This window comes from Stylophora pistillata, chromosome 1 (assembly GCF_964205215.1).
Source record: "Stylophora pistillata chromosome 1, jaStyPist1.2, whole genome shotgun sequence".
In the NCBI taxonomy this organism is placed as follows: Eukaryota; Metazoa; Cnidaria; class Anthozoa; order Scleractinia; family Pocilloporidae; genus Stylophora; species Stylophora pistillata.
This window is the reverse complement of record NC_142519.1, coordinates 45,056,276-45,080,225: the sequence shown is the minus strand read 5'-3', so window position 1 is coordinate 45,080,225 and position 23,950 is coordinate 45,056,276. Positions and strand designations below refer to the sequence as shown.

Genomic DNA, 23,950 nt, shown 5'->3' with positions numbered 1-23,950 from the left:
TCGTTTTTTTTTTTTCAGTTGTAAGAGCGGAACTTTTCTCGATTTTCTCCTCTGAGGCTCAAATTTAAAAAACCTCCCCTACCATTTTGGTCAATTCGTATTCAAATAAGCTAAAAGAAAAAAAGAAAAAATACAAGAAACACAGACCCTTTATGCATACTAGCTACTTATGATCACCATCTTGAGACTGAAATGTTTTATAGGATCCTAACAGATTCACTTGGCTACATCAATTTTCACGGGTGACTTTTCACTATGTCCCGCAATATTAGTTCCAGGAAAAGAGCATGATCTTTTTTATGAAAAATAACTTCTTGTTAAACTTTAATTTATAACTTCACATGAATAAATAATAGTGAAATAACGGGAAACTTCTCCCTTTATCGTATCAAAGCAGAAGCTTGAAACATCTGTCAAAATTATTATTTTTCTCTGAGTCATACGACCGAAAATTTTCCGTGCTATAGTATAAGCGATTGGAACAGCACGTGCCGTGAGATAACTCAAGTTGTAAGATATTCTTCCCTTAGGTAGGTGACTTTGTTGTTATACGTGCTGTGTTGGTTTATTCTATTTATTTATCAGGTCTCACCGAGGCAAAGTAGGTTGTTTGCATTAAAAGAACCAGAAATGAATTTCATTAGGCAAACATCGTAAGATGTTTAGATGAGCTCAAGTGAACTCAGTTAAACGGGCACGGAACAACATGGATTATTATGAGAAACAAACTTACTCGCCCTGAGAAGAAAAAAGTTCAAAATAATGGAAAAGAATAAATAAAAAATACTCTTGACACGGGTACTTCCGATATTTTTATCTGCCCCAAATTTTCCACCTACATTTGAGCAGAATTAGCTGAAAAACAACGTCAGGATGGGCTAGAGCACTAGAGTACATGTCCATACAGGATAATTGATCGACTGAACTCGACAATTTTAAGTAATGATATTTCCAAAATTTCAAATTGTCCAATATCATTATTCACAAAAAAACAAAACAAAACAAAACAAAGGAAAATAGGGAAAGAGGAAAGAGCGATGTGTAGGATTATAGGAGCAAACAACGACAATAAATTCCATATTTCCTTTTACAATTGTTTTTGACCGAGATTATTTTTTTTTTTGTCTCGAAAAATAATACGCAGTCAGTTTTGATGTATTTGGACAAGTAATTTACTACATGCGTAGAATAGATTAGCAACTGCAAGACTGTCAAGTTATTTTTAGATAGCAGTGAAATGCAAATAAGTCAGTACACGGTTAAGGTCGTTAAACAATCTCACTTCGACTACTTTACGACTTGTTCATTTTTTTCCTAGACATTTATATAATTACTGGCCTAACTCTACAAGCACATTTTCAGCATTGCTTATGACTATAGCTCTGTGCAGGTTTCAGGATAGACGTAGTTTACATTCATTTATTTCCTTTTGTTAGGGAAGATGTCTATCAATAGCATGTGGATTTTCACTGCTGTTTTAAGTAAGTTAATTGTTCCTATTCAATTAAGAAGTTTAATGAATTATTCAATTTAATTTTTTTTTCCATGAGGTAAACAACTGTGTCACTTTGTGGTGAATTTTCAGTCTAAGAAACAAATTTCGAGAAAACTTTCCAGTAGTCCCAATTTCTTTGGCGTTAGTTTAAAGACCTTCTGAGAAAATGTGAAGTATGCATCACTGTAAAAGAAAAAACAACCAGAGCTGATGAATCACTAACCATTGGAAAATTCCCATCTCTATCAAATTTCCAAGCCCTATATACCTCTCTCACGTTCGTGAGTGTTAGTTTCCTCGAGTTATTAGGATACCCAATCATAGTTGGAAAAACGTATGGTGGCTACAGTCGCTCTTTGCTGGACGTAATGCATTTATTTATACTCTTTAGTGTTTGTTAGCCCACAAGCACATTAAAGACACAGTAGCCACTTAGCTGAGATATGAACTCGCAGAGTGAAGTGACCGACCGTGAAAAATTTGCTCGTCGTTATCATTCCTTCAAGTTTCCTTTGATCAAGTATTAAGCGTTACGCGTTCCGATGCGGTTTGACTACGTTGCATTTTGTACTTATTGAATTTGTTGCACAGGTAAATAAACAACTTGGGTAAACAAAATGAATGATGAAATCATATCTATTAAAATAGTAAACGGAAAAGGAGACAGAACAATGTCCCAATTGATGTTCAGCCTAACTGATACACGTGAAATAGTTTCGTTTTGCATAGGTACTTAGTATTTGAGTTAGCGTGAATTGATGTACTTCGGTTTAGCAGAGGAAACCTTTATGGCCGAGATCCACGAGGTCTGCTCTAGCTTTGCAAATAAGTGCCAAGTCTTTCATTTCCTCCTATACTCCAGTTGTAACAGAGAAAGTTTACGAAGCCGATCTTTGTAGGGCATATACTTCGGATAATTCAAACTAAATTTCCTGGCCCGGCGCCGAACTTTTTTAAGCAAACGTTGGTCCGTCTGGGTGTATGGTGATCATAGTTCACATACCTACTCATTTATTTCGCTAACAGTCGCCATTGCGATCCCGTCAAGGTAGTATTCTCTTTTTATGGCTTCTTTCCTCCAGGAGATGTTTACAGCATTGTATTACATATTTTAATATTTCTAAAACGTGGAGACAATACTTTACTTAATACAAATCCTGGCGGCTGCGTTAAACTTTTGCGAGACGACTTGTTTGGTCGTTAGCGAAAGACATATGACATGGGCGAGCAGAAATGAAAGTGAACTGAACAGGAGACTTCACAATCAGTGATTAATCGCATTTCTGCGCAATGTATGTGAATACGTATTCCTTAATAAGAGTACGTTGTTTGTTACAGTTCCAATAATCACGGAAGTGTACTCTCAGAAACGTATCCCAGACTTTGATACAACAAAGCTCATTCAAGTGGAGAAAGGACAATATGTGGAAATAAGATTTCGCATCTCTAAGCCCTACAGGGTGCCTGGAGCGCCTTGTGCAGATGAGGAGTATCTTGAGGTCCGTGATGGTTATAATCAGTCTGCTAAACTACTGGGTGTATTTTGTGGAAGGAAAACCCCTGATATTATCCGGCGATCCAGTGGACATAACATGTGGTTGAGATTTTCAGCTCAGCAAAAATACCGGTTTTCGAACTCAAGCTATGAGGGAACGGCAATAAGTGAAACAGGTAAGTATTTTGAAAGTTTTATTTCAATAAATGTTTTTATGGTATAACTGAGGGAAAATGATAAGAAAGCTAGAGCGCAGAAGCGCGGTATTCGAACGCCTGAGGTTCAATTTCTCCTAGGGACTCAGAATTGTTACTTCTTCCCACGCTTGAGTCAAGGCGAAAAATGAATATTTAAGTCTACGAATTTTTCTTTAGTTCCTGCAAACCTGACAAAGGTACCACAGAAGCAGTTTGTTCTGTTCAACCATTCTTCATCTTTGTGGTGCCAGGCAGAAGGTGGACCGGCTCCATACATTGTTTGGAGAAAAGATGGAGCTGTTGTGCAAAACAGCACAAGTGTAAAATTTCAACTGAACATTACTGAAAAAGAAATAAATACAAAGTACAGCTGTGAGGTGGACAGCAATGGCCTGTTGAAGAGGAAAAACATCAGCCTCATTGTTCAGAGTAAGTCTGTCAAGTTAAATTAAGGTTAATGTATGCGCATATATGTACATAATTGTCCCTCTGACAAAATGCTTTGAAGAAATTTGGATGGTACCAACCTAACAGTATTACAGAGAAAACATTTATTACCAGGCTACCACGCGTGCCTTCCATTTAAAGGAAAACAGTGAGCAGGAGGGATTTCTCTTGCCACCAGGGAGGATGGATATTCTTTTCTTCTTTTCAACACGGCAATCTTGGGGACTATTCAGCTATGTATGAATATTTGGCGCATGACACAAACCCCGTTAAGAAGCCTAATAATAATTGCTTTCTCTGCAACACTGTTGTAGAAAAGTATTGACTTGGGTCTCTCTAGTCATGGTAAAGAATCTGAAATCATTGAATTGCTCTTAACTCGATGTCCGTCGACTTCTGATAAAAATATATTGTTTTAACTATCACTCACTGCAAATGAGATGTCTTTACCCAAATACACTTTCCTTTTTAACAAGGCCAGGGACAAAATGATATGCGATGAAAATCGAGATCTACACTGTATAGAGCAGAATATCTAAAGAGAGCATTCAAAAGCTAATTTAGGTAAAGTGTCCAAACATCAACTTTAGTAAATATCTTGCCATTATTTGTTAGGCTGCCCTGAACCTTGTCAATGCACAGTTCTCAAAGGTAACATGAGGGGCTTCATAGGTGTTGATTGTCAACGGAAACAGCTGAGATCAATTCCACAGAGTATTCCAAGAGCTACTGTAAATCTGTAAGTAGTTAAGTTACAAACAACATGATCTAGAAGAAGCTGATGCATTAAGTTACATGTTAGGTTCTTTAGAGATGAAGATCGATTACAGCCCCAAATTTCATCGAATAGGTATGAGGTTTGTTTGTAAAAAACTGACTGGGAATGAGTAGCAGAGGTATTTTAGAGTGATAAATGACAACTACGGTGTTGGTGGGTTTAACGGAAAGTATGACACAGTAACATCATGTCATGATCCCTACAACGTTTCAACATCTGTTATAATCTGGGAATTAATTCTCTATGATACATGTGGTGTGAGATTCTAAGCAATTTTTTACCTTATGGTCGAAATTGTCACATATAAGACAAAATGATCTTTTTTGTGAGAAATACGGTTCAATGTTCACAGCCAGTAAATGACTTGGACATTTTCATTTTTTTCAGGAACTTGTCCAAAAACAAGTTAAAGACCTTGTCACCAGAGATTTTCAGTAACAAAAGTTGGCTACGATACCTGTAAGGAAGAACTCTTTTCTAGCTGAAAAGCCTTTTCCTTCTCAATCTTCTGTGATAGAGAGACTTTATTTGGACTTTACGGCGGTAAATTGAAATATATCGATTTCTTTATGTGACTTATCCTACGCAACATCGCTGATGAACAGTTCTCTTTTTCTCGAAAGGTCCTTACAGATAATTGTTTCAGTGTGTTTTCAAACTATTGGTCACTCGCCGCATCGCCTGTTAAAATCTACGAATGTAGAAGTCTAAAGTAAACTTAAATATTCTACGATCTCCATTTTATCTATTTTAATTTGCAATTTCTGGCAACGTCGCGCCGTAAAACTATCGAATTAGTCTCCTTTTATTAACATTTTATAACATTGCGTAATAATCAGATGGTGAAAACTATTTTTCAACATTACACTCATTTCCTTACCTCAGGATCAAAAGATTTTATAAAACATGTCCAGCGGCGAGATAAATAAACTACCGAATGATTCGTGATAATAGGGAACTGTCTAGGAACGAGTTGAAGAATTTATCGCCAGGATTGTTTTCTGGCGTTCGAGTTTTCCACTGGTCGCGTTTGACATTGTAAGACTCTTGAATTCCAAACCATTTTTTGGAAGAAACCCAAAAAAGATTTGCTCCTTAGATATTAAATATTTAAATGATAAAATATCATTAGCAGTGGAGAGAACCTTTGAAATAAATGGTTGTAGGTAGTCTTCTGGATATACTTGCAATTCCAATGACGCGTGCAATCTTGTAGATCTTATATATCTACATAAAATCAGAAGAATTTTTCCAAGGACTCTTTTTGCCGCAAAAAAAGGATACCCAAGAAGTCATTATGTAGTGTATACTTACTTATTAATTTAATGAAAATGAATACGCCGCTCTCGTTGTAAGCAGAACAAAGACTTGTTAAAAAGTCAAATTGCAACAACATCGATCGTCAGGAGATTTTTGTCGAAGGTCGCACTGATGCTTGCAATCTTATGTTTGCAAACTCATACGTACAGAAGATTTCAAGAAATTTTCAAGGACTCTCCTTGCCAAGTAAAAGAATAACCGAGAGATCACTCCGTAATATTTACCACCCTATCATTTTAATAGACAGTAACTTGCTTTCCTTGGAAGCATATTGCTACAACTTTTCTCATCGCTGAGAGTTAGGACTTGACACTTTTATTATGTCTAATTTTGGTGACAGAGACTTGTCTAAAAATCAGTTAATGACATTACCGCCAGGAGTTTTTAATAACATGACTTGGCTTCACAGGCTGTAAGTACCCTTCTTAAGACAGATGCAATTCCGCTGCTACTTGTGTGCTAGCAGACGGTCCTTTTACTTTTTTCAAAATATAAATTTCTTGTTTTGTTATTACGTTTAATTCTGAATAGTGAGCCGATATGAGTAACATTCTTTTAGATAAACCAACCTTTATCAATCTGGAGCAACAGCATATCATTAAGTCCAAAAGAGCAGAGGGGTACCAGCGAGATTGTCATTTAATGCTAACCACCACATCTAATAAACAATAACTTGTTTTCATTGAGAGCATATTGCTAGAAGAGTGATCATAGCTGACATTTTGTTATCCAATGTTGATTACAGGGATTTGTCAAAAAATCGGATAAAGTCGTTACCGCAAGGAGTTTTTAATCAATTAAGGCGGATTGGTCGGCTGTAAGTGATCTTCTTAATACACATGCAATTCCAGTAACGTGGGTAACTTTGCCTTTGCAAATCTAATGTGTATGCAAAATTAACTTGAAGACATTTCTCAAAGGCTCACCTTGCCACATATTAGACCCAAGAGGATATCGTGTAATACTTACCACCCTACCACTTAATAAACAGTCTCTCGCTTTCACTGTAGGCGTAATACTATAGCCTTAATCTCAAATTAGAGCCGAACACTATTATTATATCCTATGTTGGTAACAGAGGCTTGTCTAAAAATCATCTAAAGACATTACCGCCGGGAGTTTTTAATAACACGACTTGGCTCCATCGGCTGTAAGAAGGGGAGGCTTCTGGATACAAATGCAATTCTGCTGCTACTTACAATGATACCCAAGAGAGCAATTTGAACTAGCTACTCTCCAACATATTTACCGATTAAGAACTCCCTTTTGTTGAGAGTTAAATGCTAACACCTTTATAATTACTAAGACCTGGTGCAAATTGTGATTTCTCTAATAACTAAAAAGATTTGTCCTATTGAGTGTCTGGAAACTGTTCCTTTCTTTTTCAATTTGCGAACAAAGCGGGTTGGTCTGGCGATGGCAAACAAAGCCCTTTAATGGGATTGCTACGGTAATATCTGGCACCTTAAAGCTCAGTTGTGATCTTTTATCAAAAAGATAGCGGCCTGTCTGATATCCAGTTAAAGGACTTGCCATCCCGAATTTTTGATCTGCTTCACGGATTAAAAAGTTTATAAGTACGAACCACCATATACCCCTAAGTATCTTACGTGGCTGTTCCCCAATGCTGTCTTACTTTGAAATGATTTGAAGAGCCACTGATCTTTAATATCGAGAATATAGCGACATTTGAAAAAGTTCGTAATTCAATTTATTTTTCCTAGAAGACCCTATGGATGACTCTTTTGAAGATTTATTTCAAAAAGTTCCATTGCGCTTTGCTATCTGAAAAAAACAATCCAAAATATAAAAATCAGCCTAGATGGCCGTTGTCCACCCGTAAAGCAATGAAAAATTATGCAACCTCGACAATTTCGTAAGCCATAACGCGATCCAATGCCACTTTCAGATTTTGAGTCCTTGCAGCAGATAGTCATTTTATCTTTTTGAAAACATAACTTTTTTTTAAGTTATTACCTGTAAGTCTGATTAGTAATCAGATGTGAGTAAGATTTTTCTCATTTAAAACCAACCTTTATCAATCGGGAGCAAAAGCATATCATTAAATCGAAAAGAGCATGGAGGGGTATGATGGCTGCCTACCTGTTCCTAACCCTGTCCCTCAGAGTTGTGGTAGTTAGTGCAGTGAGGTGTCACGCACAAGGATAATAGTGCTAGGTAACTAAATTGTAAGTTCTTCAAATGAAGTCACTTTTGCATGCCTATAAATCATTTTGTATTTTAGGTGAGTTCGAATTCCTAAAAGAAACGTTTTTGTTGATCGACTGAGAGAGATAGCATTTCAAGCGGAAAGGAACGTATTTTCACGAGCAATAATTAGGAATGAAAGAGTCAGTTTTATTTATATGTATTTAGTGTAGCCTTTCGAAGGCTAGCTTTCCGTGGTATGAATAGTTAGCTCCTTGTCTTGATTAAAACAACTCGTCCAACAGAACTATTATACTAAAAAAAAATAACTGGAATTTTTCTAAGGAGTTCTCTTTCCACAAATTAGAACCACAACGAGATTGTCATAAATGCTAACCACCACATCTAATAAACAATAGCTTACTTTCATTGAGAGCATATTGCTCGAATAGTGATGATAGCTGACACTTTGTTATCCAATGTTGGTTACCGTGGATTTGTCAAAAAATCGGATAGAGTCGTTACCGCAAGGATTTTTTAATCAATTGAGGCAGATTGGTCGGCTGAAAGTGATCTTTTTTTATACACAGACAATTCCAGTGACGTGGGTAACCTTGTGATCACAAATCTCAAGTGTACACAAAATTAAAAGACATTTCTCGGTCCCATCTTGCCACATATAAGACCCCAGCAGGAGCCCATTACCCGGAGCTTCCATCTCAGTTGTACCCTTGAGTCAACACTGTCTCGTATCCTTTTTATTTTTAGAACTGAGATATTTGCGGGGGTTCTTTAATCTTTCCGTGCTTTCCGCCATTATTGAAATAATTTCGTGCGGCCTGCAAGTGACACAATAGAGACGTAACACAATAGACACGACAGCTCTCCTATGATTGGCTATTATAAAAACACCCGCGAAAACCGCCGTGGGAGGTGCTTCTAAAAAAAGAAAGATACGGGAAACCGTTGACTCAGAGGGTCAATATGGAAGATGGAAGCTCCGGGTAATGGGCTCCTGACCCCAGAAAATATTACGTACAATCGCATCCTTGAATACAACCTCGCATTCTGATTGTTTAAAGAAGCGAGGCATTTCGCGTGGAATTGCGTTTTGAAAACGAGGCTAAGTGATATTACGCATCTGCGTAAGCATAACAACTATCGTTAAATTGTTACAAATTTTTGTTACTAAGTCAATTTAACATGTTTTCAAAACCTTTGTCACCTTTTAAATAGCCAAAAACAAAAAAACCTTTTTCAAAGTAACCCTAAGGAGGGGCACGAAAAACCTCTTTCGTTTGCAACAACGCGAAAGCGAGAAAATCTTGTGAACACGACCCAGAAAAAACAATCTCCGAGCTAACAGGTCACGCCAACTCGGGTTCAATATCCAGCTACGGCCATAATCTTTTAAAAAACAATGAAGGATGTCAAGTAAGTTGGCTGGGTTTTCAATTAATCGTACCACTACGACTGTCACAGCTGCAACGCCAGCGGCGGTCCTCGCACTGAAGCTTTGCGAGAAATTTATGTCAAACTTTAAAATACATACTCTTCATCTAAATTGAGTCGCAGGTAATTGAAACAATGTAAAACATAACAGGTGATTTCAACATAATTGTAGGAAAAAAAACATTATTTCAAAGCTCACAGTCAGTTTATTGACCTTTATATTATAGAGACTTATCCAAAAACCGATTGCAGGATCTACGACCGAGACTGTTTGCTGGAATTCGAGTTTCCAAACATGGTTTACTAAAGCTGTAAGCCAGACTCTTCTACTACAAGGCGATGTCAATTAAAACCACATAATGAGATAGTATACATATTTATCATCTAATTTGAGTTGCAGGCAATTGAAATTATGTGATACAACAGTGATTTCAATATGATTATAGGAAAAAAAAACAAAACAATCTCAGTTTCTATAACGTTAATTCAAAGCTAACAGTCAGTTTGCTGACCTTTTTATTATAGGGACTTATCCAAAAACCAACTGCAGGATTTACCGCCGAGAGTGTTGGCTGGAATTCGAGTTTTCAAACATGGGTTGCTAAAGCTGTAAGTAAAACTCTTCTACTGCAAGGTGATTTTAATTAAAACCACACAATGAAATATGAAGATATAAAATAAATAAATAAATAGATAAGTGAATAAATAAAGACATATGTAGATGAATTAAGTAATGAATGAATAGATATATTCATTCAGAGTTCTCACCTCCCAAACTTCATTTAGGTAATTTTTGGTCGGGAAATATAGTTTATCTCGATTTTATAATGTGATAGTATATTAACTTTTGAGATTGAACACTAACGAAAGCAAAAGTGTAATTTCTAATTATGAGAATACCAACATCGATATTAACTTTACTACGGTGTTGTAGCTGGTCGACGTGCAGCCGGGGTCTAGGTCAGCATACGGAACATTTAAGTGTTCAAGAATGGCCTGGAATGGTGCCATGAGGCCACCGAGCTAAAGCCTCTTTATGTCTCTCAGCTTTTTCTCAAGTTTGAACTAAACGTTGCGCCAAACACTAAAACATACACTGCCAGTTTTCCCGCTGCTTTTGAAAAAGGGTTTTGATCACTAAAAGTTTCGATTTTACATGGTTAGCCAGTCCTCCAACTGAATTTTCTTTGAAGTTTCGTGCGACATGTGCACTTTGTAAACTAACGAGTTCGTTTCCTTTAAAGAGATCTTTTCAATTTGTTTTTTCGGCAAACACAGTAACTTACTCGTTTTCAAAAACGTACATGCATGTTATCAAATCTTAAAATCAAACCCTAAACTTGATTTAATGACTCGCTTATCGCATTGTGCAGGAACTTGTCCAACAACCAGTTAAGTAATTTATCCTCAGAAGTGTTTGCTGACATTTTGATGTACTCGTACTCGCGTTTAACCCTGTAAGTAAGGCTCTTCTACTTAAAGCGAATTAGATTAGGCGCAAAAATATACGTACTCGTCAAAACTAGCATGGAATGGAGTTGATGGATGCTCCATATCCCCAATCCTATCTCTGTGTTTATAGCAGTGGTGGTGAGGTATGACATGCAAAATGAATGGATTGAGTTGACCTCGAAGTGAGTATTCAACATGTCACCCTTCATGTGTACGAATTACGGTGTCTTCTTTTGTTTGAGTGGTTAGTTGACGTATGGTGCCTTCGTCTAAGTGAGCGGACGTCCTGGAAGGAATGTTACCGTAGACTGATACATGAACATTTGACAAATTTGTCCTTTTAAATTAAATGCATCAAAAATAGCCCTTTGAAACTGATTGGTTAATTGTCCTCGTAAAAGAGCTCGTTTACGGAATCGATCGGTAACAGTTCCTGTATCACTTAGTCATGAAATTAGGTCATTATGTTGGATGTCACAACGCAGTACATTTTGCTTTAAGGATGAACGTTTATTCAACTCTTCGCAATTTCAGAAACTGTTGCCGACATATATAAGGACTAACTATTTGGCCTTTTCGTCATGGAGGTCACATCAAACATCACACTCAAAATTTGCTTTGCTTGAGAACATATTGTAGATATCGAGGTTGTACATATACCCGGCACTTGAACAATTGAAGAGATATTTTAATTCTGATGTATCTAGTCTAGCCTTTCGAACCTTAGTTTTTTATGGTTTTAATATCTAGCTCGTTGTCTTGATTAATAACAACACGTCGTAGTATTATTGCCAAGAAAACTGACCGGAATTTGTCCAAGGAGTCTTCTTGTCACCCAAAAGGATACCTATGAGATTTTCTTTTCATGCTAGCCACCTAATCTAATGAACTCGCTTTCACTGTGGGCATATTACTAAAAAAGTGATCATAGCTGACACCTTGTTATCCAATGTTGGTTACAGGGATTTGTCAAAAAACCAGATAAAGTCGTTATCGCAAGGAGTTTTTAGTCACTTGACGCGGATTGATCTTCGTGATACATATGCAATTCCATTGACGTGTGCAACCTAATCATCGCAACTCTCATTTATGCGCAAAACTAATTCTGAAAAGACACTTTTCAAAGACTCTTCTTGCCACATATATCACCCCAGAGAATTTCCAAGAATATTATGTAATACTTATCACCCTTCCATTTAAGTAGTAAAGTCACCTTCTCTGTGCCAAACCATGACCATAGCTAAGAGCTAAACTCTGTTTCCAAGTTATTTTATGTTAGTTTTAAGGTCTTGCGAAAATATCAGATAAAAACATTGCCCTGTGGAGTTTATGATATCTAACTTTGCTTAAATGGCTGTAAGTAGTCTTCTGTAATGCACCTGCAATTCCAATGACGCGTGCAATCTTGTAAATCTCATATATACCTAAATCAAAAGAAGCTTTCCAAAGACCCTTTTACCACGAGAAAGGATACCCAAGAAACCGCCATGTAATATATACTCACGTATTAATTTGAGGAATATGAATACGCCGCTCTCCTTATAAGCAGAACAGAGACTTGTCAAAAAACCAAAGTACAACATTATCGTCAGGAGTTTTTTGTCAATTGTCACTTGTCAATTGATTGCAATCAATTGATGTTTACGTTTGCAATCATATGTTTGCAAACTCATGTGCACAGAAGTTTTAAAGAAATTTTCAAGAAGCATCCTTGCCACGTGAAAGGATAACCATGAGATCACTCCGTAATACTTACCACACGGCCTATCCATTTCATAAACAGTAACTTACTTTCCTTGAAAGCATATTTCTATAATCTTTATCATCACTGAGAGCTAGGACCTGACACTTTTATTATGTCTAATTTTGGTGACAGGGACTTGTCTAAAAATCAGTTAAAGACATTACCGCCGGGAGTTTTCAATAATATGACTTGGCTTCATGGGCTGTAAGTAGGCTCCTCGAAACAAATCCAATTCCGCCGCTACTTATAAGGATGCCCAAAAGAGCAATTTGAAATCATTCTAACGCCCTACTTAATTAACAAGAAGTGACTCCGTTTCGTTGAGTACTTTGCTAATACCTTAATCATACTGAGATAACTAAGACCTGAAATTTCTATGAAGTCCTTTCTTGGTTACAGGGACTTGTCAAGAAATGAGATAGAAACATTAACACCAGGAGTATTTAAATACTTGAACTACTTGATTTGGCTTTCTAGGCTGTAAGCATTCTTTTTGACATGCAATTGCACTGATACCTGGATTATCATACTTTCAAATGTCCTGTGGGTGCTTTTGTTGAAATAAACCGTTTCTTTTTACCGTCGATTTCAAGTGAACAACACGATGGGAACGTTTTAAGAGGGTGAAAACCAACGAAATCGGCCATTTCTTCCCTCAGTCTTCCTTTTAACGTGATAGGCGATGACAAACATGTTACAGGAATCTAAAAGGAAATCTAGTCGATTATTTACAAGTAGAAATGGCACAACTTCTCGCAGAATGGCGTGCCAGAAAAAAGATTATTACTTGTCTCAGAGCATAACTATGCTCAGAGTGACTTTGATCTTCTCTTTACTGCGGAAAAAGAGCCTGCAGTAAAGGAAAAGGCAGATTTCTACGGTGATATCTGGCACCATAAAGCTCTGTTGTGATCTTTTTTCAAATATAGTGACCTGTTTAATAACCAGTTAAAGGACTTGCCATCCCGACTGTTTGATCAGTTTCAAGAATTAACAAGTCTGTAACTACAGACCACCATATATATCCCTCAGTATCTTAAGTTGCTGCCCATGAAAACTCCACAAGTTTGGATTTCTATCTTTTTTTCAATTTTTCCTCAATTGTGGCACTCTCTGTGATGGTTTTAAGCATTTATCTCCACTACGGCCTATCTTTTTTTCGGAATACAACACTATAGACGATGAACAGTCTCTCCTTTGCGACAAAGTTTGTCGCGCGAATCCAAACAAAATCGGCGAAAGAAAAATTGAGGTACGCGGGCCATGGGGAGCTCTGAGAGTGAGGGGCTCGGAAAGAAAGGACTATAGACTGAGCATAGGAGTTTGACCTTGCGCAGCTCAAAAGTCGAGGTCGAGTCTCAACAAGGAAAACTCCCAGGAAGACAACTAAGAAGGGCGGGCCGGGAAAGGAACCATCGCGGTAAGGATCCCGGAATAATTTAAAAATTAAATGTCTTACGCTCGACTTATGACCGGCAGTCGGAAATGTTCGTAATATTTGACGAGCAGGTGGTAGACAAGGCTCTGTTTCAGAGCCTGCTTGCAAAGTTGCTAGAAAGTCCTTTCAAGTGATAAGAGCTTCAAGCTACAGTCTGCTCTGGTTTCTGTGAACGAATTGTCGGAAACCACAATCAACATTATTTAAGTAATCAGCCATGATTAATCTGGAGCGTTGACAAGTTTTGAAACTCAAAACCACTTGATGAGAGATGTCCAGGCGATTGCCAATCATATGTATTTCTTGTTGTAAGCGCGACGCAAAAGGCAATCTCTTTTCCTTAGGCTGTAGTTTCTTCTTTCCGAGTGCCAAACTTCGCCGAAAAGGAAGGACTACTCGCAGTCTACAGTTTACAATACTTTCGTAATCAGCATACCTTGACCTCTAACTGATTATCAGTGAGTTGATATGATTCACAAAACTCCGTTATTTTTTCTTTTGTAGTGACTTGTCCTATAACCAACTAGAGATATTACCTCCTGAAGCTTTCAGTGACAATCCCCATCTTAGAGAGCTGTAAGTAAAAAAAATTGCTGTGTAAGTGGCATTTGATAGCAGCTGTGCGTAGGTTCAAGAGTTTGATAACTTTCCAGTCGTCTATTTAGTAAATAAACCCCTTCGGGTGGCTGGTATGCCGGCTGATAATGTTCACGGCTGAGAGATTGTCCCAAAAATGAATATTTGGCCGAGAAGCGAAGCTTCGAGGGCAAATATGAAATTAGATCATTGTGTTGGATGTCACAACGCTGTACATTTTGCTTTAACGATAAACATTTACTCAACTCTTCGCAATTTCAGAAACTGTCACTGACATATATAAGGACTAGCTATTTGGCCTTTTCGTCATGGAGGTCACATTGAACATCACGCTCAAAATTTGCTTTGCCTGAGAACATATTGTAGATATCGAAGTTGTACATATACCCGGCACTTAACACCTTTTACATGTACATATATGTTGTTCTCCTTGGTTACAAGGAAGTCATCTGAAAATGAGAAAAAGGCATTGCCACCAAGAGAATAACCAAGTAATCAAACAAAGTATAAGCATAATTTCCGCAGAGCGAGTAATATTAGTGACGCATGCAAGGAAAAAGGAGAAAGAGGCGAGAGAAAAGTAGTTGATTGGTAAATTTGCTAGTGGACCAGTAATTACAACACCAAGAAAAAAACTATATCAATAATATAGCAAAAATTAGTTTTGCCGGAAAGGTAGGCAACTCTACTCTAAGTTTTGTTGGTACTGTAAGTAAATATAACTACTTGTCCGCAAAAGTATGAAATATAACTATGACCACAGTTTAAAAAAATATATTTGTAAAAACAAAGATGATCAAATTTGAGGAAATTAGCTTTTAGACAAGTACTCAAACCCCATACTAAGTTATGATGACTTGTCGACCATAAGGACCCGTCAAACAACCGGTTAAAGAATCAACAACCACGAGTGTTGCTGGCATTAGACTTTTCTTCTGGTCGGATTTAACGATGTTAGTCAAACTCTTCCATTGCACATAAAATAAGGCCCATTTATTTTACAATTCATTCTCCTTCAGGTGAGGGCACGACTCAACCAAACCGGGGGGATGCCTGCGAGGGGTCTGGAATTGATATAATTATAGGTGCTAGGCCCCTGGGTTTTATTTGAGGCCTCCAACTTTCTTTAGGGCGAAGAGGTGTTTATTCTACAGGGCTAAAAACAAGGGCCCGCTTCCGATTCGATATTTAGGAAAACAGTTCCGACAATATTAGTTGTCTTACCATTATTTTTTATGTAAAGACGAAATAAACAATTTTTAATAGAAAAGAAAAATCGAGTTTCCAGATGGGATTTGAACCCACGACCCTCCGTGATCTAGTCATATTTTCTAACCACTGAGCTACAGGAGATTTTATGATGAGCAAGGGTCAATTAGTCGGTATTCACAGGAACCGCATCACTCGGCTACACAGCCAAACATCAGCTAGCGCATAGAAGCTCACTAACAGAATCACGCTGTCACATTAAAGCATCACATGCATTAAAGCATCACATGCAGCCAACCAGCCTCCAAAGTGAGCATGTAAAGATGAAATAAACAATTTTTAATAGAAAAGAAAAATTGAGTTTCCAGATGGGATTTGAACCCACGACCCTCCGTGATCTAGTCGGATGCTCTAACCACTGAGCTACAGGAGATTCTATGGTGAGCAAGGGTCAATTAGTGGGTATTCACTGGAACCGCATCACGCGGCTTCACAACAAAAGGTTTAAACTGATGACAAGGATGATTGGTTGCACAATTAGCACCTCACATTTGCACATGTAATTATCACTTCACCATCCACGCACACGCCTATATAAATCTGTTGACATGCTTCATTAAATATTCTCTCTGAACAGATTCACTTAATTTTATCGTTGCAACAATTACCTCTTCGACCGTTTTGCGAGCTTTACCTTTACCCAGATGACCAGGTGTTACGAAAAGCACAACAATAGGTCACACAATCTTACTTGGTCTTGGATTATCAAGATTTAGCAAGCCGGGAAGGTCAGGTTAACTTGAATGAAGAGAAATGAACTTACAGAGATATTAACAAAAATGAGAAACACATTTTTAAAAAATCACAGTAGGCCATGCACTAAAATCTAAAAATTGACTTTTTACCCATTTTTCCATATTTCATTATCTTAATTATTAAGTCAAACCTTGCTCTTAGTTTTGATGTCATGTTTGTTTCACCGCACCGTGCAGGGATTTGACCTTGATCGTCTCTTTACTGCGGAAAAAGAGCCTGCAGTAAAGGAAAAGGCAGATTTCTGCGGTAATATCTGGCACCTTAAAGCTCTGTTGTGATCTTTTTTTCAAATATAGCGACCTGTTTAATAACCAGTTAAAGGACTTGCCATCCAGACTGTTTCATCAGTTTCAAAAATTAACAAGTCTGTAACTACAGAACACCAAATACATCCCTCAGTATCTTAGGTTGCTGCCGCATAAATTTTCAATTATGTCACTCTCTGTGATGGTTTTAAGCATTTATCTACACTATGGCCTATCTTTTTTTCGGAATACAACGCTATAGACTATGAACAGTCCCTCGTTTGCAACAAAGTTTGTCGCGCGAGTCCAAAAAACAAATCGGTGAAAGAAAAATTGAGGTAAGCGCGCCATGGGGAGCTCCGAGGGTGAGGGGCTCGGAAAGAAAGGACTACCGTCAGACTGAGCCCAAGAGTTTGACCTTGCGCAGTTCAAGAGTCGAAGTCGAGTCTCAACAACGAAACTCCCAAGAAGACAATTAGGAAGGGCGGGCCGGGAAAGGACCAATCGCGGTAAGGATCCCGGAGTAATTTAAAAATTACATGTCTTGCGCTCGATTTAAGCTTGGGCTCAGAATACGGAGCAATAACTTGACACTTAGAAGCTGCGTGAGGTGGAGTGCCGATCACGGTTCTCGAGTCACTATGACCGGCAGTCGGAGACTTTCGTAATATTTAACGAAAAAGTGGTAGACAAGGCTCTGTTTTAGAGCCTGTTTTCAAAATTGCTAGAAAGTCCTTTCCAGCGAAAAGAGCTTCAAGCTACAGTCTGCTCTGGTTTCAGCCAACGAATTGTCGGAAACCACAATCAACATTCCTTAAGTGATCAGCCATGATTAATCTGGAGCGATAACAAGCTTTGACCCTCAAAACCACTAGATGAAAGATGTCCAGGTGATAGCCAATCATATTTATATGCGTTGTAAGCGCGACGCAAAAGGTAATCTCTTTTTCTTAGGCTGTAGTTTCTTCTGTCCGAGTGCCAAACTTCGCCGAAAAGGAAGGACTGCTCGCAGTCTACAGTTTACAATACTTTCATAATGAACATACCTTAACCTCTAATTGGTTATCAGTGAGTTCATATGATTCACAAAACTTCCTTATTTTTTGTTTTGTAGTGACTTGTCCAATAACCAACTAGAGCAATTACCTCCACAAGCTTTCAGACACAATCCCCGTCTTAGAGAACTGTAAGTAAGACTTCCTTATTGTGTAAGTGACATTCGATAGCAGCTGTGCCTAGGCTCAAGAGTTTGATAACTTTCCAGTCGTCTATTTGGGTTTCATAGATAACAATAGCACAATTGATTAAGAGAGGCTTATCACTCAATTTAAAAATAGTTTTTTAAACGTATGTGGTAAAGGAATTGTTTTTTCCCCTTTTTTTCCTGTGCTCTGAAAATCTTGATGATTTTATATCAATGCTCCATTTGGTATACGCAATTGTTCGCTTCTCGACATTCTTGTGTCATTATTAACCCGATGGCTGTGTGACATAGGCCATAGTTATCAAGGGATCTTTTCAGAAACGCGGTGTAGTAACCAACTGCTAAGCATGTTAGATAAAATTTCAGAAAAGGAAGAGATCTCGCATTGTTCGACTCTGGGACGATATCGCTTGCTCCAGGTTGCCAATGATGAAAACTTTTACTCCCAAGGTGGCACTCCATCAGTATGACACACACTTTTAATGTTCAAAAGTAATAGAGACTACCACGACATAACTTTAAGAGTACTTTCTCCTTTGTTCATCGTCAATTACTCCATTTTTTAAAATTCTTGTTTATCCATGTAATCTATCATCTAAAGCCGTGGCCGATTGTGGTCTGTGTATCAGTTCATATCCACAAGAACGGAATTGGTACCTTCAGAGTGTTAATTTATCCCACTTTACGGTCAGCAAAGTGTCTGTTCTTATGATAATTGCCATCATCTTCCAATTCCATAATTACAGTAGATAAAAGGATACACATTGGACCAACGTTTTCATAAATGGTTTTCTTGATGACACTTCAGATTCTTGAACAACAACAAGTTAAAGAATTTGTCTCCTGATCAACTTCCTTGTCGGATTTACTTGTTTAACAACCATACAAAACTGTAAGTGTGGTGGGTTTAGAATTCAGTGTCACTTTTCATTTCCTACCGAACACAACTGAAAATAAATAGCCTCTAAAATGACAATGACCTCTGTTAGTTTTATGTACACGGTATTAAACTACATGATACATACATATCAGCTCCATATTATGAAACACTTATTTTTTATCTTTAAAAAGGTGCTACAAAGTACGTCTAAACTACCCATGAAATAGTACAGACCTTTACTTCTAATATCTGAGTTATTGGAAGTGAAGGTCTGTACTATTTCATGAGTAGGTTAGGCGCACTGTGTAATATGCACCTTTTTAATGATAACAAATAAGTATGATAAGTTTGTTATCGTAGGTTCACTTGACACTTCCTGAGGACACCAAAAGCCAACGTCTTTCATTTTTTTACTTTTCATGTCGTTTATATAATCCACCGCCTCCCAAGCCAGGGGGTTGTAGGTTGTGGTTTTTTTGTTAGCCACGGAAACAAAACTACCACTTACAGAGCTACATTTATCCAGTCAGAAGTTTCTGCTCTTATAATGATTGCCTTCCTCTTCCAGTTCCGAATTAACAGTGCATTAAAAGAAACAAGATTCAACGAACTTGGTTCTAGCTGTTTTTTTTTATTATTATTATTATTATTATTATTACACCGCAGATTCATGAACAGCAAACATTCAAAGAATTTCTCCTCTCGTAAACTTACTCGCTGGAAAAACTGGCGTAGCGACTTTAAAAACATGTAAGTGTGGTGTGTTCGGAATCCAGTTTCACTCATTAGATCTCGTAAATACAACAGCCCTGAAGTTCCAAAATTCAAAAGAAAATAAATACTCTTTTGCCTAATGGCAATAAAGAAATACCACAATAACCACGACCTCAGATAATTTTTCCACATATTATTAACTGCACAATGATTTCATATCAGTTCCAAAGATTGGAAAGTTTTTTTTTGGTAGCTCAAAAAAATAACGTATTTTGCTAAGTGTTCTTTACCTAGTTAGAGAATATTATGGCCGCTTTTATTTGTACGTACAGGTATGATAGCTTTTGCTTTGTAGTTACAAAAATGATTAGACCTGTATCTTTCTTTTTTAGTCTTCATTAAAACCTATTGAACCAGAATCTTTCTAGTGCTACACCAGGCTAACAGGACCATACTTCCAAACTGCTTACAATCCCATAATACATATATGTCAGTGGACAACAACCAGAATTTTAATTCCATCGTAGATCATTTCTACTTTATTGTTTGACAAGAGTTTATGGTCTTCGAAGTTGTGAGTGGAAAAAAAAATTAAGGCATTGAAACGCAGAGCTCTACACTTCATATTTATGAAAATGAATGTAATGTCAAACACAGAACCCTGGACTTCAATAAACTGGAGACGTTGCCAAGTGACGTACTCAAGGCCCATAAGATATATGATCTGTGAGTACAGTTCTCTGATGTTCGCTGCGATGGCTACTATCCTCTAAATCAAAGGAGCCTTCGCTGACTGGTCATTATATTCCCAGTTTCATCCTTAATAGCTGTAAGCGTTTTCAATTATTTAAACCATTGAGACGGTACGCAAATTAAAAAAAAAAAAATTGGCAAACGGTAAGTACTGAGAAGAATTAGTGAAAAATCAGTAAAAAGAAAACAAAAGAAGCAAATCCTTGGTGTAGGGTGCCCCAATCCTCCTCCTTCCGCACGACCCAGAAAAGAACAAACTTCATTCATAATTAAAAATAGTTGGAGTTTCCTTTCCTGTTGTCTTATTGTAATTCCATCGATCAAAATCTACTGGATTGTAACCAAGTGATGAATAGTTTAATTAATTATTGCTAACACAAAAATGTAAGGTAACCTTTTTAAAATATTCCTTTTTAATTCTCTTCATTTGGTAAAAATTATGGAATTCTCGTAAATGCCAATAATTTTAAAGCTGGCTAGGAAACAGCAAGTCGAAGACATTACCTGAGGATCTGTTCGACGGGCAAACTGTGTTAAAATACTTGTGAGTAGTAAGAATCATCTTTTGTAACAATATCCATTTGGAAAGTAACCGACTGCTCTCTTTACCTGCTGACCGGGACACGAACATTTGTAAAAGCAGCAAATTTTAGCGTGGTCCTAAAAGTCGGGTATATGAATAAGGGCACTTTCCATTTGTTAAAACTGGCCGGCCCGAAGGAACTGGCTCTCACTCGTCAAAATAGAAAGGCCTAGGGAAATCAGCTCTTGCGTGGAATACACGCAAGAGCTGATTTAAAAAATATGACGGATTTAGCAACGAAAGTTTATAACATTCCGCCAACTTTTTCTTCACTTTCTTTCGCCGGAGGAGGAAACTCCTTTTAAGAACCATGTTGTTACGGGTTTCGCTGTCTTTTTTGTCAGTGGGCTCTGGGACCCACTCGGTCAGTTTTATTTCCCAGTCCCGTTCGGTTCACAGCTCGTGTGTTGCGTTTTAGTTTCGGTAGGTCTCACCTTAATTTATCACCTCAGCTTCTCAGTTCATCATTCATCGCAGCCACATCCATGTAAGTCTTCATCGTTCCGTTATTTTATCGTTTTTGCCTTGTCGTATTTTCTGTTTTCTGTTTTCTGTTATCGTTTCATCGTTTTCTGTATTTATTTACATGTAGTTTCACCATTCGACACTGAAGGAAAATAAGCCATCGATTTGCATACTCTTCGTGTCTCGGTTGAACACTACGCTAAGAACGCGACACATGTAGAAGATGAATCTGTGTTTTTTTCAATTATGTGTATTTTTTCTCGGCGCAAACAGAGTTAAAGCTTAAAGGCGTAATATTTTTATTTCTAGTAAGCTTACATCAACCGTAGGTCAGGTAACTAAACGCTGACAAACAAGAAATACAAGTACTTGGATCTTATAAGTTAATACTATAATTGTTCGGAACTTAAGCCTCCATCAAGTACTTTCAAACTGGGTGAAACAAAAATTTCTCAAACAAGGCTTCCCTTGTATAATAGTATGCCAACATATACCGAGACGAAATGCTCAAAGTTTGGAAGTCACACTGCGCGGGTTAACCTTTGACACCTTTCACACTTTCGACCAGAAAATAGCCAAGATATTTAGGTGCTTTCCTGCTCCACGGGTATACAAGAGAAATTTTCGCGAGTGGAAATAGTCTGTGAAGTGGTTTGTCCAATAAATACTTAACAACACGAGGAAAAAACCAATAAACGGGGAAAACGAAAGCCGATTATTCCTCAATGCTTGCTTGTTTGATTGACAGTAAAAAGATAAGGTTGCTAGGCTGCCGTCTCAAAACATTGCTGTAAATTGTTTCTCAGCTTTATATTTTAGGCTTCCTTCTTTGACAGAATGTCCAGGAATCGAGCCATAACACCCATTTTCTCCTCGTGCATCCTTTTCTTCTTTGCATTCGTCAGAAATCGACTACCTTCGCGGCCGATGACTTCGACCTCCGTTTCCTTTTTTTCTTTGGAACCCCTTTTACCCAGGACGATTCCTCGTCTTCATCCGTGGATGTAGAACTAGTGCTTACTGTAACCAACGAGGAAACAGTCGCCGGTGAAATAGTTTTCGGGTCACAACTGAAAAGCAATTATATCTTGTCATTTAATTCACATTCCTCAAAGTCATTCCCCTATTTGGCGTTGTGCCCTCTTACCTTTTTGTACTCCTGTAACTCTCACTGACTTCTTGGTGTTGAATTGCTCTGCAACTTTATCACATGCAGCTTTCTTTCATACTTTGTCTTTGTCGAAGAAGTCGGTTTTTTTCCCGTCGTGGGGAAATCAATAGTTTGGTGCTCTTTGACGACCTCTTTAAGGTATTTTAGGGAAGAAATTAATCCTGTTTTCAATCAAAACAATGGACAAAATATTATACTCACCACGAGTCTGCGATCAACCTGCCGCCATTTTTCAACGCGTAGAATTCCCGCGCACTTCCCGCGTTCAGCGCCAGTTTGGCCAGAACCAGTTCTAACAGTTCTCAGAACTCGTGCGTTTCATTTACGGACGTACTAGTCCGACCGGCCAGTTATAACAAATGGAAAGCGTTCTAAGAGTCTCTGAATTGCACTCAGAAATTATTTTTTTTTTAGAAACATTCCTCAGTGATCACCGACTTACGAATAAGTCTAGAGTCCAATGGAGTATGAGAGCGAATGGGAACGAACTCAAGCGATTTGGCCTAACCGTTAAATTTTTAGGCCCGGTCTTTCGTGTTCACACCTTTTCAGAAAATTTACTTGAAATGGACAGTTTGTGGCCTAATTTTTAGCATTTCTTGACTTTGCAAATTTCTCATCGGCTAGTTTGAAAACGAAAGTTGACTGTTTCTGTATTAAAAACCCTAGGCGTTTGGTCAGCAACCAGCTCGAGAAGCTACCCCGCAACATATCTTATGGATTCACCGACTTGAAGAAACTGTAACTAATATTATTTTTCGTAAATCAGGTTTAAATGCTAACTTAAACTTTACTCTGTAATACGTTGTGCAAATGCAAAAACTGAGCCTTGGAGTAGTAACGAAAATTGGTGCGTGATCATTCACGGGATTATGATGCACCAAAGGAGCCTTCTTAACCTCGCTAGAAATGATTGTTTTGAACAACCTTTTCTGAAATGGTCATTAAAGTACTGCGGTTAAAAAGTTGTTCTCAGTTAAATGTATTTCCGCCAATCTCGAAAGCAGTTCCAGACTTTTGTTAGAAATGCCGCCAATGATGTTTCAAATCTATCAAATTTAACAAAAAGAGGAAGAATACTCGGGCTTAGATTTTATCAATTTCTTTTTCCCGTGGTTTTCCCACCTACTTATGTATTTCTATCTTACAATCGTTTGCGATTACCTCCAATGTTTTATAATATTTTAAGATTATTAGCCAGTGGCGGATTAAAATTTAGATTCTGATTTCAAAATTATCCACACTCGGCAGAGAGGATAAATCTGTTGATAATAAATGGAAGAAGATGAACAAGCGTCTTAGACTTAGACTTGTTTCTCCTCTTCCTCTTACTATCGTAGCCTTCTC

At 37.7% G+C, this 23,950-nt stretch overlaps 3 protein-coding genes across 3 annotated transcripts in view; all 3 read left to right on the top strand.

The window, feature by feature from the left end:
- Positions 1 to 425: 425 nt before the first annotated feature.
- Positions 426 to 5,591, top strand: LOC148742724 (uncharacterized). Its single transcript, XM_088759133.1, has 6 exons — positions 426 to 530; positions 1,437 to 1,481; positions 2,834 to 3,166; positions 3,365 to 3,616; positions 4,250 to 4,373; positions 4,800 to 5,591. Exons 2-6 carry the CDS (start codon positions 1,442 to 1,444, stop codon positions 4,873 to 4,875), a joined length of 825 nt encoding a protein of 274 aa, XP_088615259.1. The 5' UTR covers positions 426 to 530; positions 1,437 to 1,441; the 3' UTR covers positions 4,876 to 5,591.
- Positions 5,592 to 10,866: 5,275 nt separating this feature from the next.
- LOC111341983 (uncharacterized) lies at positions 10,867 to 18,933 on the top strand. The gene is made up of 4 exons (XM_088748225.1): positions 10,867 to 12,732; positions 14,471 to 14,542; positions 17,948 to 18,019; positions 18,846 to 18,933. Exons 1-4 carry the CDS (start codon positions 12,641 to 12,643, stop codon positions 18,931 to 18,933), a joined length of 324 nt encoding a protein of 107 aa, XP_088604351.1. The 5' UTR covers positions 10,867 to 12,640.
- Positions 18,934 to 19,589: 656 nt separating this feature from the next.
- LOC111318964 (uncharacterized) overlaps positions 19,590 to 23,950 on the top strand; it is a 30,289-nt gene continuing 25,928 nt past the window's right edge. The window contains exons 1-4 of the mRNA XM_088759092.1: positions 19,590 to 19,667; positions 20,289 to 20,357; positions 20,857 to 20,928; positions 23,273 to 23,344. The gene's annotated coding sequence lies outside the window, so the exon portion shown is untranslated. The remainder of the gene's footprint in view (positions 19,668 to 20,288; positions 20,358 to 20,856; positions 20,929 to 23,272; positions 23,345 to 23,950) is intronic.

Bases quoted from the DNA above. Each gene is read 5' to 3' on its own strand.
- LOC148742724 (XM_088759133.1), top strand. From the start codon at position 1,442: ATGTCTATCAATAGCATGTGGATTTTCACTGCTGTTTTAA. The intron at 1,482-2,833 runs GTAAGTTAATTG...TGTTTGTTACAG, and splicing joins GATTTTCACTGCTGTTTTAA to TTCCAATAATCACGGAAGTG. The intron at 3,617-4,249 runs GTAAGTCTGTCA...ATTATTTGTTAG, and splicing joins CATCAGCCTCATTGTTCAGA to GCTGCCCTGAACCTTGTCAA.
- LOC111341983 (XM_088748225.1), top strand. From the start codon at position 12,641: ATGTCTAATTTTGGTGACAGGGACTTGTCTAAAAATCAGTTAAAGACA. The intron at 14,543-17,947 runs GTAAGTAAAAAA...TTTGTTTTGTAG, and splicing joins AATCCCCATCTTAGAGAGCT to TGACTTGTCCAATAACCAAC. The intron at 18,020-18,845 runs GTAAGTAAGACT...ATGACACTTCAG, and splicing joins AATCCCCGTCTTAGAGAACT to ATTCTTGAACAACAACAAGT.